This window comes from Pinus tabuliformis, chromosome 1_2, assembly GCF_031772625.1.
Source record: "Pinus tabuliformis cultivar Carrire ecotype Pingquan chromosome 1_2, CPIR1, whole genome shotgun sequence".
Classification (NCBI taxonomy): domain Eukaryota; kingdom Viridiplantae; phylum Streptophyta; class Pinopsida; order Pinales; family Pinaceae; genus Pinus; species Pinus tabuliformis.
The window spans coordinates 994661548-994679325 of NC_142298.1; the positions used below are offsets into that span (position 1 = coordinate 994661548).

The 17778-nt window shown below is 38.5% G+C and overlaps 1 protein-coding gene across 5 annotated transcripts in view; it reads right to left on the reverse strand.

Annotated features, from left to right (window-relative positions):
• Positions 1–17778, reverse strand: part of DNMT2 (DNA methyltransferase-2) — a 320023-nt gene that overhangs the window by 154089 nt on the left and 148156 nt on the right. For all 5 annotated transcript variants that reach the window (XR_016252859.1, XM_089396361.1, XM_089396360.1 and 2 more), the window contains exons 3-5: positions 9678–9771; positions 9386–9504; positions 9171–9293 (exon numbers count right to left, since the gene is read on the reverse strand). Coding sequence is in view for 4 of the 5 variants with exons in the window: in XM_089396361.1 (XP_089252487.1) it covers positions 9171–9293; positions 9386–9504; positions 9678–9771 (336 nt within the window). In the remaining variant the exon portion in view is untranslated. The remainder of the gene's footprint in view (positions 1–9170; positions 9294–9385; positions 9505–9677; positions 9772–17778) is intronic.

The following is a 17778-nucleotide window of genomic DNA, read 5'->3' on the forward strand; positions in this document are numbered from 1 at the left end:
CAGTCAAATTTAACCGTTTCTCTATCAAAATAGTTGTTTCCTAGTCAATTATAGCCGTTGGAAGATCTACTCTCCCTATTTACCCTGTAGCCATGATTTGGTTCTTCAACTTGTCCTGATGATAAACCACACTCGTTGGTTCGAAACGCGTCAACAAAAACACTATAATGTGATTCCCGTTGAAAAATCTTCTCATTACACTTATTTCCTCTTATGAGGTCACATGTTGAAAACCAGAGGGGCTAGAGATATATGCTTCATAGACTTTAGCAGTCAAATTGTTGTGCGGAGGTGAGTATCTTGTCTCACAAACAAAAAGTCTCACACCAATTTAGTGTTTGGCTTGGCCATGACCTTAAAATGGGATGTTATATATATAGTATGAGTGACCATTTACAAGAAAGATAAGTATTTACTATTATTAATTACAAAAACACATATTGACTATGACTATTCGCACAACAGGGAAGGGTTATAACCAGTGTGAAAAAAGTTTGCAAAAAATCGTGATTTAATCCTAAAAACACGATTTTTTGAACTAAAAGATTTAATCGCACGACTTTTTGGCGACTTTTTCACAAAGGAAAAAATCGTGATTTTTTTGTTATACTCTCGATTTAATCTGGAGTCAACCCAAAAAGTCGGCCTCCCTTCCCAAGCCGCGGATAAAGAGCCCGCAAAGGTGAAAATGGTCTTATTTTTCGTTGTTTTCTCTCCCATTCGGCGCTATGGAGATACATAGGGGCTTGCCATTGCTTTAGAGGAGAATATTTGTGAGTTTTGAGGTGGAGATTTGGAGATTTTTCCACTGCTCATCGTGGGAGATTCAAACTTCAAAGTGTTGAATTCTTGCTGCCCAGTGCCAGGGATGTATTTTAATTTCTCTCATAGTTTCTTTTACACGTGATTTCTTAAATCTTTCTATACTTCTCTAAAATTCTATTAGTTTGTTTATGTCTTATTTTTGCCTAGAATCTAGATTCTAGATTGAAGCAAAACTTCAACTTTCAAGATTAAATTTTTAAAATGACAAAAATTCAAATTCCAAGCCCTTGTTCACTGAATCTGAGTGTTTTCAAGTGACTGGGAAAAGGCATTTAAAATCTAAAATCAACCATTGCATTTGTGTTTTCTTTTTATGTGATGGTAAATTTTTAATTTGTTTCAATTTTTTTTGTGCCCAGGTTTAAATTAAAGTTCAAAGTTTAAAACAAAATGCCAAGGATTTTGGACGCTATGTGGGAATATGGTGAACCTGATACTATACACGAATCTGGGGGATCAATAGAATGTATTTGACTTGCAAGTTGTGTGGCAAGCATATGTCAAGAGGTATCAACAGATTAAAATTCCATTTCGGGCAAATTCCGGGGCAAAAATGTTGATGTTGTTGTTGTCGTTGGCCCGGGGTACAAAGCCCCCACCTTTACAGAATTGAGAGGGCCTCTTTTTCAATATGAAAACACTAATTGCACTTCTAGATTGGAGGAGTTTAGGGCATCATGGGAACAAACTGGATGCACAGTCATGTCAGATGGTTGACTGACCAGAAAGGTAGGACCCTTCTTAACTTCTTGGTTAGTTGTCCCAAGGGGACAATGTTTATGAAATCTGTTGATGCATCTGTAAAGATGCACGTACATTATGTGAGTTGTTGGACATCTTCACTCGGGAAGTAGGCCCAAGCAATGTTGTCCAAGTCATAACGGACAGCGCTGCAATTATGTTGCAGCTGGCAAGTTGCTTATGGAGAGGTATCCTAACTTGTTTTGGACACCTTGTGCTGCTCATTGCATTGACTTGATGTTGGAGGATATAAGTAAGATTCCTATTGTGAGGGATATTGTTGAATCATCCAAGAGCATAACAAAATTTATATATAATCATGCATCTGTGCTTAGCTTGATGAGAAAATACACCAAAAACAAAGAGTTGGTGCGCCCTGCCATGACACGATTTGACACTACTTTCATATCTCTTCAGTCTCTGTTGAATTCCATGTGGGATGTGAAGAGCATGTTTCTTTCAGAGGATTGGCGTTCTTTATCTATTAGCCGCAAACCAAAGGGAGAGGGCATATGCAAACTAGTTTCATATGATCAGAGCTTTTGGGCAGAAGTAGAGGAGGTGTGTGCCATTTCAGAACCTTTGGTAAGAGTTCTTCGGTTGGTTGATGGAGACAAGCCCGCAATGGGCTACTTGTATGAGGCCATGGATAAGGCCAAAGAAGCCATTCGTGCTTATTATGAAGATAAGGGAGACGAGGGGTTATAGAAACAACAGGTCATACGGAGAGTGATTAATGAGCGATGGAACAATACCCTCCATCGCCCCATTCATGCTACAGGTATCTACCTCAACCTTGCATTTTCTTACGCCTATGGTTTCAGATTTGATGCCGAGGTGATGGATGGATTCTTCACTTGTGTCGAGAAGATGGTGTCATCTAAGCAAGAACGTGAAGATATTTCTAAAGAAATGGAGGTCTATAGGATGGGAGGTGGCACAGTTGGTTTTACCCTAAGTTGCACGAAATGGGGAAACGGAAACGAGTTTCCGAAACGGGAAGTGAAACGAAACGCGACCTCCCCAAATTTTGGAAACGGGGAAACGCGAATATATATATATATATATATATATATATATATATATATTAAAAGTATTTAAAAATTATTATTATATATATGTGCAATCATAAAGCATGAATGATACATTTACATTATATGATTATAATTTATTACATTTAAACATTAAGATTAAATTTACATCACATTTACTCATGAGTCATGAATGATGACATAATGAAAATAAAAATATAGGAAAATCCAAAATCAGCCTTTATTTATATTAGTATATGAGGCTGCAAGTACAATAAAGACTATAAGGCTGCAAGAATTATAGAGACAAGTCACAAAAGACTAATCCTCATCATAACAATCCTCATCAAAAATAGAAGCAGCACAATGCTCAACAGTGGATGGTAGTGCTGAAGAAGATGATGCACCAATTCCACTTCTAGATTCGGCCTCAATATTCAGGGCAGCAAGAGAGAGATCCAAATCAGGATTTTCTGCATCCACATCCCATTCTTTAGAAGGACCACTGTTGTATTCTGGACCCCTACGAGATGCAAGGCGAAGGTTGGAGTGCACATAAACAAGATCCTCTGCTTTCTGTGAGCCCAACCTATTGCGCTTCACAGAATGAATAAAACCATAAGTGCTCCAATTCCTTTCTGCTGATGAAGACCTTGCCACTTGTGAAAGAATACGAATGGCAAGGTTTTGCAAATGTACACCATTTGCTCCATGACAAATCCACCACCTAACTGGATTCATGGTGCTTCTCTCCTCCAACGCTGATATATCTGCATAATCATCTATTCCTGCAACAAAACTGGCAAATTCCTCCTTTACCTCCCTATGTAGATGAGAAGGAAACATTCTCATAAGGGCTTTTTTCACCCTAGTAGCCACCTCTCTATCCTTATGGGGTGTCTTCCTCTTCCCATTGCTTTTAGCAATAAGCTCCTCATCATAAAATTTGGGGTTCAAAGCATGTGCTAAAGTGTGCAATGGTGTATTGAAATTGTTCCACCTATCAACAATGATTTTCTTGATCAAACCAGCAAAATGATCATCAACAAACAAAAGTTGTGGAGACTCCTGCGAAATGATTTCCATAGTTTTCTCAACCATGGAATCCATGTCATCATATACCTCTCCCAAGAAAGGTTGGTCAGTGTCAGCACTCCGGAAAAGCTCAAATGCAGGGGTTGTGAACTTTAGCAAGAAATCTACCTTGCTCCACCAATCCTCATCAAGGCACAATCTACGCACCATAGATCCCCGCTCTGAATCTGCTTGTCTCCACTCAATCCAAAGTTGACTCACCACCATAGAAACTAATGCATGCTTAACCTCAACAAAGCGGCGCAACATCACGAAGTTTGAGGCATATCTTGTCTCAGCAACTTTTAACAACTCCAATTTGGAGTACTCTCGAAATATGGGCTGAGACTGGTGGTGGTTGGTGATGAATTTGATAATCTCCCTTGCTTCCCCTGTGAGTTCCTTTATCCAGGAAACTTTGTTGTCGATCTCCTCTAAGATCAGATTCAGATTATGGACAATGCATGGTGTCCAAAAGATGTGGTCATACCTCCCCTCAATAATTAAACCTGCAGCTTTGCAAACCGGTGCATTATCCGTGATAACTTGCACCACCTTGTTAGGCCCTATTTGTTCAATAGCTTTTATAATAACATCAGCAATGTACTGTGCATCTTTCACCTCTCCTGAGCAGTGTTCTGCCTTGATAAACATTGCTCCTTTGGGGGAAGTGGCAATGATATTTATCAATGGTCTGCGCCTCATATCTGTCCAACCATCTGAGACTATGGTAACCCCAGAGCTACTCCAGGAAGAACGAATTGGAGCTAAAATGTCCTCCACAAGGTCCTTCTCATTTTTGAGAAGTCTGACTTTCTCATAGTTGGGCCCCTTGTACCATTGAGGAGCTTTGTTAACTGCCCTTATCATATCTTGCCAGTAAGGAGAGCGAACAATATTGAATGGGATACCACATGCATAAATGCACCTAGCCACTCTGGAATCAGTTTCTTCTCTTGCTTGCACATTCACCAATCTAGCAATTCTGCTATCCTGAACTGAAGGGGATGCCCCTGGGCCTCTGGTATTTTTGGGTGCTGGTTGTTCATGTTGTTGAGTGTGACCAGCTCTCCTCTTTCTTGCTTCAACTACAATCCTTGGCTCAATGTTAGATGGAGCTTGAGTAAGCTCATCATGCCTTCTCTTAGTACCATCCGCCTCATCTTGCTCTCTTTGATATGCCCTCCTTGCCAACGGATCTGATTTTTTTGTGCAACCTGAAATCCCCTGTCCTCCTCCATGCAATAGATGCGCCTTCACTCTTGGGTAGGAGCCCTTGTACGTATTATTGCAAAGATTGCATCACCATTCCCATGAGCCACCACCTCCACATCTTTGAAGCTTCGTCACATGCCTCCAAAGAGGATAATATTCAGCCCTTGGGTTGGCCCTAGGGCTTGCACTTGCAGCTACACTTTGGCTGGAAGCCATTGCTGCAAAAATAAATTAAAAAAACAAATCTGTAAATAATAAAATTTAAAAACATTTTTCATATTTTTGGCTGTATAAACCCTAGAAAAATTGAAGAAATAGTAAGAAAAAACTAAGAAATGAATGTGGCTTACCCAAATTAATTTTCTGTGGCTGAAACTACCCTAAAATGCCAGAAAAGAGGAGAAATATGGTTGTAGCTGAGCCAAATCTGCTGCAAAAATAAATTTAAAAAACAAATCTATAAATAAAAAACGTTTTTCATATTTTTGGCTGCCTAAACCCTATAAAAATTGAAGAAATAGTAAGAAAAAACTAAAAAAATGAATGTGGCTTACCCAAAATAATTTTCTGTGGCTGAGATTACCCCGAAATGCCAGAAAATAGAAGAGAAATATGGTTGTAGCTGATCCAAATCTGCTGCCACTGAAATCTCCTGCTGAAATCTCTTTCTCTTGCTGCTGAAATCTCTTTCTCCTGTTGCTGAAATCTACTTTGCTCACTGCTCAAAACACCCTAGCTGAAACAATTGTCAGTCTCCAAGAGAAACGACTTGCTAAATAGTGTGATGAGAGAATGAGACAAACTGCTCTTTTATAACTTTAGAATAGGTTTCTAGAATTTTCCAGAAACCTAAAAAAAATTTAAAAACCAATAAAAAAAAAAATTAAAAAACAACACATTAAATTAGGGAAACGTGGCTCGTACGGCCTGGAAACGCGTTTCCAGGCCGTACGGTACGCATTTCCTGGTTTCGTTTCCGTTTCAGGGGGGAAACGATCCCTACCCCCACGTTTCCTGCAACTTAGGTTTTACCATGGCTATTAAGAATAGGACGACCAAAATGCTAGGTAAGCTTCAGTTTGTTTCAAACTTTTAAGTTTAGAATTTCAATGTTTTTTTTTTTTTTTTTATGTTTCTCATTTTTCTTTTAACTTGTAGATACTTAGTGGACAAGCTATGGTGCTAGAGTACCCCATCTCCAAAAGCTTGCCATTCGAGTGCTCGACCAAACATGCAGTTCCTCTGGTTGTGAGCGCAACCAGAGTGTATTTGTCAAAATACACAGCAAAAAGCGCGACAGGTAAAAAATTTCAAATTAAATTTTTTGAATTCATTTTTCTAATTACTATTTTACAATCTATGACCCTAATACAGATTGGAGTCCCAATGCCTTAATGACATGGTCTACATATACTACAATCTTCGATTGTGGGTGAGACAGCTTCAAACACCTACTGATGTGGAAGCCATCTCATTGGACAATATTGATACCACCTTTGCATGGAGAGTCGAAACTAAGAGGCCGATCATGGACTCGATCCCGGATTGGTTAGGTGTGGATCTAGAGGATGTAGCAGTTGTAGGGGAGGGAGAGTCAAAGGTAGAGGAGGAGGAGCAACATCAGGGTCAGGAGGCAGAGCTGGTTGAGGATGATGAGGAGGAGGTGACACCATCTAGGATGGGCAGCAGCAGCATAGGACAAAAGCCACCTCTTCCATCGGCTTCTAGAGGACTATTGAGTCCATTTGTATCCCCAAGGGTAGGGCCTTCTTCCTCTAAATGAAAAAGCAAAGCTGTTCCCTATTCCCGTAAAAGGGGAAGAGGATCTCAGTGACTGATTACTTGATGACTTTTAGATGACTCATGATATACATTTATTATATTTTTTGTTGATATTTTGACTCTTGAGAGTTGAGACTTAGACAGGGCTCAAAATTCAGGAGTTGATTCACTATTTTGATATGTGATGTAGCACTAGACTTCATATACATATTATATATTAGCTTTCTTTACATGTTTATGTGGAAATGCACTTATTTGATGTTGTGGATACTCTATATGTTAAAAAAAAAAAAATGAATAATTTTGTCTTTTTTTAATTTTGCCGACATTTTCAAAAAACTCCGGACTTTGCCAAGTTTTTCAACTTTTGAACCCTTGCCGAATTAATCCCGGTTTCGACTTTTCCCACATTGGTTATGACCCTTGGGTTCATTGTGATAATTATTTTTTTCTTGTAACATCTATAACAACTTCAAAATTCTTTCTTATATATCACCTAATTGGAGTCATTATGTATCATCTCAGCGGAGTCATTTTAATGATGTTGGTATCTACCTCAACCCTGCATTTTCTTACGCCCCATTCATGCTACAGGTATCTACCTCAACCCTGCATTTTCTTACGCCCCATTCATGCTGCAGGTATCTACCCCAACCCTGCATTTTCTTACGCTTGTGGTTTCTGATTTGATGCCGAGGTGATGGATAGATTCTTCACTTGTGTCGAGAAGATGGTGTCATCGGAGCAAGAACGTGAAGATATTTCTAAAGAAATGGAGGTCTATAGGATGGGAGGTGGCACAATTGGTTTTACCATGGCTATTAAGAATAGGACGACCAAAATGCCAGGTAAGCTTCAATTTGTTTCAAACTTTTAAGTTTAGAATTTCAATGTTTTTTTTTATGTTTCTCATTTTTCTTTTAACTTGTAGATGCTTGGTGGACAAGCTATGGTGCCAGAGTACCCCATCTCCAAAAGCTTTCCATTCAAGTGCTCGACCGGACATGTAGTTCCTCTGGTTGTGAGCGCAACTGGAGTGTATTTGACAAAATACACAGTGAAAAGCGCAACAAGGAAAAAATTTCAAATTAAATTTTTTAAATTCATTTGATTATTTTTAATATTTAAATTTTCTAATTACTAATTTACAATCTATGACCCCAATACAGATTGGAGTCCCAATGCCTCAATGACATGGTCTACGTCTACTACAATCTTCAATTGTGGGTGAGATAGCTTCAGACACCTACTGATGTGGAAGCCATCTCATTGGACAATATTGATACCACTTCTGCATGGAGAGTCGAAACTGAGAGGCCGATCATGGACTAGATCCTGGATTGGTTAGGTGTGGATCTAGAGGATGTAGCAGTTGCAGGGGAGGGAGAGCCAGAGGTAGAGGAGGAGGAGCAACATCAAGGTCAGGAGGCAGAGCTGGTTGAGGATGATGAGGAGGAGGTGACACCATCTAGGATGGGCAGCAGCAGCATAGGACAAAGGCCACCTCTTCCATCGGCTTCTAGAGGACGATTGAGTCCATTTGTATCCCCAGGGGTAGGGCCTTCTTCCTCTAGAGGAAAAGGCAAAGCCGTTCCTTATTCCCGTAAAAGGGGAAGAGGATCTCAATGACTGATTACTTGATGACTTTTAGATGACTCATGATATACATTTATTATATTTTTTGTTGATATTTTGACTCTTGAGAGTTGAGACTTAGACAGGGCTCAAAATTCAGGAGTTGATTCACTATTTTGATATGTGATGTAGCACTAGACTTCATATACATATTATATATTAGCTTTCTTTACATGTTTATGTGGAAATGCATTTATTTGATGTTGTGGATACTCTAGATGTTAAAAAAAAAAAAATGAATAATTTTGTGTTTTTTTAATTTTGCCGACTTTTTCAAAAAACTCCCGACTTTGCCGAGTTTTTCAACTTTTGAACCCTTGCCGAATTAATCCCAGCTGGTTATGACCCTTGGGTTCATTGTGATAATTATTTTTTTCTTGTAACATCTATAACAACTTCAAAATTCTTTCTTATATATCACCTCATTGGAGTCATTGTGTATCATCTCAGCAGAGTCATTTTAACATATTCAAATCTATAATTTAATCACGGGCAGAAATTGGATTGAGCAACTGTGGCATTCTTCTAGTAATTATCAGGCATATTGTTAACCTCTATGCATAATATAATCCAATAGTACCGAACCTCTGATCCCCGCATAAGTTCTAACATTAATGTCATTTACCGCCTTGTAAAGAATGCAATTGCAGGGCTCAAAAACATCCCTAGGATTCAGTATGTGTGACCTTCAAAGCTGAAATAACTTGGAAGGCTTCTGGCCCTTGAACTAGGAATCTGGATTCTGAGCCACAATTTTAGCACCGTGCACTTGTCCTCTTTGGAATAAAATTCAGAACGCCTCATTTGGAAGAGCAATTAATTGAGAAACAAACATAAAGTTATAAACATGGAATCTAATCAACTTACAAGGCAGAAGTAACGAGGACGAGAATAAGGTACACAGAACTGAAGAGGACTCAAGATGAATTCTTGTGTGATGAATCCAATTTTCTTCAAGACCTCCATCATCCGCTTGTGTGTAATAGAAGACTGGATAAGAAATTCCATCAGACCACTCTTACGTAAAGAAATTCTGTTCGTGACAAGATTGGAAGCTAATTGACAGAATTCATATAACCAACCTCAAACCCAACTACATTCTCCACAAACAACATAGTTGGAGGAAACAGTGTCAGCGAGATAAGCTCTAGTATCTTCATAAAGGAGGATGCCCGAGCATCTTCAGCATCTTTCTGCAAACCTACAAATAGAATAAGTAATCAACAAGATGGCCGATTTTCCAAAATGTACCAAAATAAACCAATGATATTAGCAGCGCATAAACAAATAAAAGGTTCAGATATTAATTTACAAAATTCTTTTTACGGCACTAACACAGAGACATTTTATTAGGCAAAAGGCAAAACTGTGCACCTTGCCGAGTGTATGGCTGACATGGAGGAGACAATAACCATGCATTTGCCCTGAATTTGTCTAACTGAGCAGCAGTTAGACTCTGGATATTTCCCTGTTTGAGTAAAGCCCAAAATATTTACAAAAGTGTTTGAAACCAACTGTTCTCTCTTGTACTATAAAATATCAAGCAACCAGTTTTTCAGGTCTCAGCTAAAACACATACACAAATAATAATATCGCTAGACATTTGGATCCATAATATCAAATATTGTTGAATTCATTGTACATATTTACAGAAGAATTTCCTCCATGAATATATTATTCTACTTGTCAATCTTCTGAGAAACATCAAAGGAAACTCCTACCCTGCCCCTGTTTCCTTCCTGGAAATGTTTCGAAACCAAAACAGGTAGGGAACTCCCCAGAAAATCACTGGAACGTTTCCAGGGCATTTCCATTTCCGTAAACATCACAGAAACATGTCCGGCATGATTCTGAACGACAATGACATTAGTTTCACAGGTTTAGCTCCCTGTTGAATGCTCTTACAAAACACAACATATGTGCAAAAGACCATGCCTAATAATATTAAAAGGAAGACAACAATCAGAATTTTTGGAGGCCTTCTTAGTGATCACTAGCAAAGACAAGCTATTAACTGGATAATATCATACTTTATTTTGATGTCTGTCACTGGAATTTCCCATTCATTAAAATGTTATTATACTCATGATTTCATTGTATGGAAAGAAAATCTTAAGAGACTAAAATTATTACTAGCCGGAAACTATCTGCTTCGGTAATTTCATTTAACATTACCTGTAGTGAGATTGTCTTTCGGATTAATCGCATCAGAAAGACAATCTCATTATCAATATGGATCACAAAAGTCTAAGATCTAGCATTACCTGTAGTATTAGGTACTGGGTTGACCTTACAACCACCTTAGAAACTTTGTTAAAACTCATTCATAAACACAAATTACAGATCTGGAAATTACTGTGTAACAATTATCATAGATCTGCCCCTGAAATTTTATTGTACTACACATTGGCAAATCATTAAAAGGCTGAATTGAAGAGCATTTAGACCCTACAAAACACTTGTATTGTCAGTTTCATGCCCACCACTCTCTACTTCACATGATGCTGGAAATTACCCTCATGAAACAGTAAGGAAGATCTATACTGTTTTCCAGATTTATACATGTGATTAAAATGTCTTGGTGGACCATTGAACAAGCTGGAAAATCAATAAATAGACTGATTTTAATGTTGTAAAAGAATAAATCTGAATGCCTATTATGAACATCATTATTTCCATCCTTATACATAAGTACACATACAATTTACCACACAGAAAACTCAACAAAAGTCTATATAAACCTCTTTTCCATGACAATTATAAAGATCATCTACACTAATTTCTCAGTAAACAGTATTTTCATTTAATTATCAAACATTTGGGGTTCAAATCTAGAAGACAATTGATATTTAGGGAAGAACCCCCCAGTGGTGATGTTTGATCATCCAGAAGTGTGGGAAGAGGAAATTGAGGTGACAACGGTAACTCTTCCAAGTTCCACTTATTTCTCATCTAGTGAAAACTTTGCATTAATAAGTCACAAATTAAGTGGCATCACATCCCTTCAATCAGCTCTCCAAATCAGTCCAAGAAACACCTCAGAAAGTCCAAATTGCTCAAATGAATTGTGAGTGAAATGGAGGGTGGGGACCTCTTTAAATAGGATTAAGGGGGCTGGGGTTACATTTAGTGTTTCACCTTCTCTTATTTTATAGATTTTTTTTTAAATTTGAGTTTAAGTGGTCCCCATCACTGGTTGTATAGTTCTGTATGGAACCAGCGAATTTTGGCATTTATGGCCAGCTCCATACGAAACTGGGCAGTTCAGTATGGAATTGACCATTAATAACTGGTGCAAAGCCTTCAATGAACCAGCAAGTTTTGCTGGGACTGATTCAATTCTAATAACACTGTGAGAGAAGCCAACTATACAATGTGGGCCCTGTTAGGTGGGTAACCGCAAAGGAAAATTCTTTTCTCGTATCTTGGACAGCTAGCCAACCAGCAGCCCTATACATTGCTCGGTTATGATGATATGCCACATTCCTCTGCCATTTGCACTAGTCATACACTTCCCACCATCCAGCATTCCTATTGAAGGAAGGTGGGTCCCCACTTGGCAGGTACTTTATTGGTTCAACCATTTTGCAATCAAGTGATTTTACTTAATGTTTTGGGCATTCTAACATGGATAAAGGGGTCACCTGGATAATTGACCGATCTTCACCATAAAATTGTTCTCTCACCTTACCAGGGGGGGTAGTCTTTGGCTCTAGTCCCATGGAACCTCCTCTGAGGCCTTAGGGTTTTAGGAGGGGCACTACTTGCAAAACTTGGATTGAGGTAGCGTGTCCATAACCATTTCATACTTAACACCTTTCATCATTCCCTTGATGTCACATGCATCCTTCGGGTTGTTGAAATATGTAACTAGGTTTGGTCTTCATAATAACAGAGCTAATCATGATTATGTATTTAATGTGAAAAGAAAAATAAATTTATTGTTGTTGTTCTTGAGGCATGGGCTTCACGCTCAAGGGAAATTTATTTTTAGGTCAAGCACCCATTGAGTGCTTCTAGGTATGTTATAAAGTCTATTGAGTCATTGTCATGTATGGAAGACCCTTTTGGGCATGTTACATATTGTAAAAAGAATTTGTTTGAGTCAAAAATGAGTCAAAGACCCTCCAAGACCTCGTCATAAATGCAAAGATCAAGTCGGCCTACATGAAGGGACAAGTCAGCGCAAAAGGAGCAATTCGACCCATTGAGAAGCCTATATAAAGGAGACTTTGACATCACTTGGAGACACACTTCACTCACTCAAGTTCGATCACAAGGACAAGAAGAAGTGCGAAGAAAAGGGAGACGAAGGAAGGAAGAAAAGTCAAGTTGTTTTGGGTTTGTTTTTGGGCTACATCTCTCCACACATGCGAAGGAACTAGGGCACGTATTGCAGCAGCAAAGCCGAGCTGTAGAAGTGAAGATAGGTCATTAAGAAGATCTATTTTGGGAATCGAATTCTCTAGAAGAGAGAATCTATCCGAGCGAAGAATAAAGGAGCAGGAATTCACCATCATATCTCACACGTGCATGGGCTAGGGTTTCTACAAAAGAAATTGTTGGGTAAGTCGAAGTTACAAAAGAAACTATTGGGCAGGTCGAAGTTGCAGAAGAAGTTGTTGGTCAAGTCGAAGTTGTAGTTGTTGGGCAAATCGAAGTTGCAGAAGGAGTTGTTGGGTAGGTCGATGTTGCAGAAGAAGTTGTTGGAAGTCAAGTTTGCAAAAGCTACTCGAAGCAAGGTGTGACTTGATCTTGGAGTGTCCTAGTCAAGGGTCAAAGGTCTTGGAATTTGTCAATTGAAGGTCTATAAGAAGAGAGACCTCTAGTGGGTTTTCTTCTCAGATTGGAGAGGTTTTGGCCCTGGCTGATCGCCTATATCTTGTGTCCTTTGCCTTATTGTTCTTTATGGTTTGGTAGTTGTTTGATGAAGAACAATAATAATAATCAAATCAAAGAAGAAGCTAACAAAGTAAAGTAAAAATACATCACAAACAGATATCAAAGTTCGATAGATCACCTACACTTGTTGCCCCCAAATTTCTCAAGACGGGTTTTGTTGTCATTGGTTCATTGGGATTTCGCACCCTCATATCCACATCCTTGAGTCAAGGCTAGAAAAATTTGCCTTGGAGGTTGATGTAGCTAAAAGAAAGATAAAAGCATAAGATGGGCCCAACAAAAGAAAAGAAAAGATAAAATGCAAAAGATGGTTGGGACAATAATTAGTGCATGGGCAAAACGCTAGCATGACCTCTACCCTCCTCATTAGCCATAACCCAATTCTTGAGCACTGGATGCTCCATCATATAATAAACGAGCCCTTGCATGTCCCAACCCCAATGAGCAAGAAACCAACTCATCCTTAAGCGGTAAATAAATCCTACAACATTAAAAGCAAGATTGGAAACCTAAGTTATGCTCCTTATCAAAGATTTATCAAAAAGAAGTAAAAGGTGCTCCAGAGGGGTGGAAAAAGTAGGCCAAGGAAAGAGGTAACTCATGCCTCCATGATTGCTCCCTCCATACATTTATAGACTCAGGATGATGGACCTCCATCAGTTGGTCCCATGGCCATGGCACCTAACCATAAAGAAGCATTTCCCCTCCATTACCACTACTATCACAAACACCAATGAATTGAAGGGTTGACCTTGAACATCTTTGTTGAAAATCTAGCAAGCAAGGTCTTTTGGCTTGAGACTTAGCCAATGAAGACGTCGAATTGTCCTCATAAGTTAGACTTCAATGATGGTGATTTTATTTCTAGTTTATAGGAATAATCATTAAGAGTTCATGTGTAGTGTTGGAGATCCAGTTAAATGAAAATTGTTGAAAATGTAACTAGTTTCGGTCTTCATAATTGTTGTACTCATTTCAATATGTATCTTATGTAACAAACAAGAGAAGAAAAGAAAAATGTATTATTATTAAAGTATGGGTTTCATGCTCATTATTAATGGTCTTTATAAGACATCATGTTTATAAGACCCTTCTGGGCAAAATGTAATTGTAAAAAGAATTATTTTTTAGTCTAGAAAGTCCTAGAATATCCAAGAGTACAAGTCAACCTTGGAATCGTCAAGTTGGAATAAAGGAGGGAATTCGACCCCTTTAGAAAGCTATATAAAGGAGCAATTCGACCTCATTTGAGACACACACACTCACAAGTTCGATATCTCAAGAAAGTGTTCAATCTGTAGCTGAGAAGCTGGAAGAAGGAGAGTGAAAGTCAAGGAGAAAGAAGAAGGACAAAATTTATTGGCTTTTGGGCTCTATCTCTCTCACACGTGCAAAATTCTAGGGTTTATGGGTTGTAGAAACAGGTCGAAGTTGCGGAGCCGAGTTGCAATAGGACGAAGTGCAACATGTAGCTAGGAAGAAGGATACTCTGTCTAGATTTCATTGACCTTAGGAGGAGTTGTCTAGCTCTAGGAAGATCTCAGAAGGAGGTTGATCTAGGGTTTCCTTGGGAGCTACAGGCCAAACTTGTAGGGTCGAAGTTGTAGCTTGAGTAGCAATGTCAACGCTGGTAGGTCGAAGTTGCAGTGTGTAGCAGTTTGGTGCAGATTCAAGGACTTGAGGAAGGTCCGACATGGTAATGGGAGGAGAACTTGTTCTATGGTTTGGGTCTTTGTATCTCATTTGAAGCAAATTCTAAGAAGAGAAGTGTTTTAGGGTTTTCCCCTTGGAGGGCTTTGCCCTAGTTGAGAGCCTATATCTGTGTCCTCTCTTGTTGTTGTTTTTTATTTTGTTTGATGAAAAGATCTAACAAAAGAACATAAAGAAGATAATTAAGATTCACAAGCAAACATCAAGTTTAAAGGAAAATAAGATCTAATAGTTGCCACTTTACATTGTCCAACATGGTTTCAAAGCTAAGGTTGAAAAGGAAGGCAGTTGGAAGGACACCAGAAGAATTCACTTGTCAAGGGAAGGAAAAAGGAAGCTCTTCATGAAAAAGTTGATTATTTAGAATCATTTTAGAAAGGAATCAAAGAAGAAGGTTTTCTATATTAAAGGAGATCAAGTCTACATCAAGCTCACATCAAAGGAAGATCTTGATGAATTCAGGAAAAGTGTTGATCTCTCTCTAGAAGAAAGTCTATTTGAAAGGCATCTTTGAAGGAAGCATTCAAGGTCTTCGAAAGTTGTTCTCAGGGACACCTCAAGGATTTTGAAGGCATCAAGGAGACTGAAGACATCATCAACGAAAATCTTGAGCACAAGTAAGTAACATATTATTACATTATATATGAATCTTCAAGTCATATGGGTTCTTTTTGCAAGGAGAGTAATAAGCTCGTTGGGGCATCAAACTATCTAGCATGGAAGAAAAGAGTTGACTTGATACTCACAAAACAAGAAGTAATGGAATATGTTACTAGGGAAATAACTGAACCAAGCAAGGGCAAGACACAAGAACTAGCAAAGTACAAGAAAGGGGATGTAAGGGCTCAAAGGATCATAGTTAAATCAATTAAGGATTCTCTTGTTTCATTTGTTCCAAATTTGAAGACTTCCAAGGCTATGTATGATAAGCTAGTGAATTTGTACTCTGTAAGTACAATAGGACAAAAGAAGTCTTTGCGGAATAAGTTATATAGAATGAAGAAATCAAAAGATGAGGATGTAGCATATTTCCTCATGAGAGTCTCTCAACTAAGAGACCACTTACAAGGACTTGGGAAACCCATTACTGATTCTGAAGTAACTATCTACATATTGAACACATTGCCACCAAAATGGAGCAACTTTGCAACAAGCATCTACTCCAAGAAAGATTCAACTCCCTTTGATGAGTTGTCGACTCAATGCATATTGGAAGAAACAAGGATCAAGGTCAAGGATGATATTGGATCAGATGAACAATCTCAAGCATTCCTAGCCCAAGTCAACAAACTAAAGAAAGGGAAGTTTGTTAAGTCCAAGAAGAAAGACATGTCCAAGGTTCAATGCTTCAAGTACAATGAGTTTGGACACTTTAAGAGGGAGTGTCCAATCCAACAAAACAACAAGAGAAAAGAAAGAAGTGAAGCTCATGTAGCCGCAGTGGGAGACCCTGAGAAGAAGGTGAAGAAGGAAGAAGTGAAGGATCTTTACTACTAAAGAAGGTTCACTAACTGTTAGGTTCTTTATGAAAATTAATCTTTCTTTTAGGATACTATGTTTTGTATAAGCATCATTGAAAGAAAACATATGATAGCAACATATTTAGAGTATACATGATTAAGTTGCTTAGTAGAGATCATCTAGGATAAAATGATAGGCCATTTTGCATATTGTTCATCCAGATATTATCTAACTTTATGTTAGAGGTTGTCATCTTGCTTAAATGGTTCATCATGATCCGACAAGGGGCCATCATTTTGGAAGGTCCTTGCGAAAAGCATCATGACAAGGGAAATGGACATTCAATGTAATGTGGAATTGATTTTGATAAAAGGATGAAGGAATGCAATGTGTCAAGTTGAAGGGTCACTTCAAAGTCATAAAGCGAGATGATTGGATGAAAGCATAGGAATGCATGTTAAAAGAAAACTTTGGATAAGATTCATAAATATATAGAATCTTGTGAAACAAAAGTTGGTTATAAAAATTATGCTCAAGTGTTTATGACGTTGGAGAATAGAATCTGACTTACTTAAGGATGTATAAGAGATGAAGACTTTCTCTAGAATATATATAATAATGATTAAAATCGAGTATAATCTCCGAAAGAATAGTTGTTGTTGATTTTTGGTAGCATCGTATATGCTTTAAGTCTCAAAATTTGCAGGAAGGCTTAGACAAATGCATTCTCTAATACCTAGAAATCGTTTTCGAAAATTCCTCCTGTAGACAGTTTTATTAAAATAATTAACTATTTTTAATGGGACCCTAAGTCTAAACTTAGGAAATTAAAATAATTAATGGGTATTAATCTAAACCGTGGGTGAAACTTCTAGAATAAGACAGAGATCGAGTCCAAATGATTTGAGCCATTGATTAGAATCTAATCTGGGCCATTGGTTATCAACTGGAGAATTATAAGAAGGACATTGACGGGCACTTGGAGAACACACAGAGGGGAGATCAAAAGTTCGATTTTTTGATGCAGAGTAGCTGCCGGAGAGATTTTCGATAGTGATCTTTGGCAATGAGGGGCAGGGATAGTATCCAAAGGGAATCTTTCCCGGTCGGAGAATACTCAGCAGAGAAAAGAGAGTGAGATCCAGCAGAGGCAGCGCAAAGCCAGAGAGGTTGATGCAGAGCCACGCAGGGCACGCAGAGGTAGCGTAGAAGCCAAGAGGGAATCCAAAAATTTGCTAAAGTAATCAATTGTAGAAGCCAGAAGCCATGTTGTGAGACTAGGAGGTGCAAATCGAAGTTCCTGGGCAGCAAATCGATCAGCTGAAGGGGTGTTGTTGTCCCCAGAGGCTGTGACGTTGGGCTGACGCAGTGATTGCGCAGAGGCTACGCAAAGGCAGTTCAT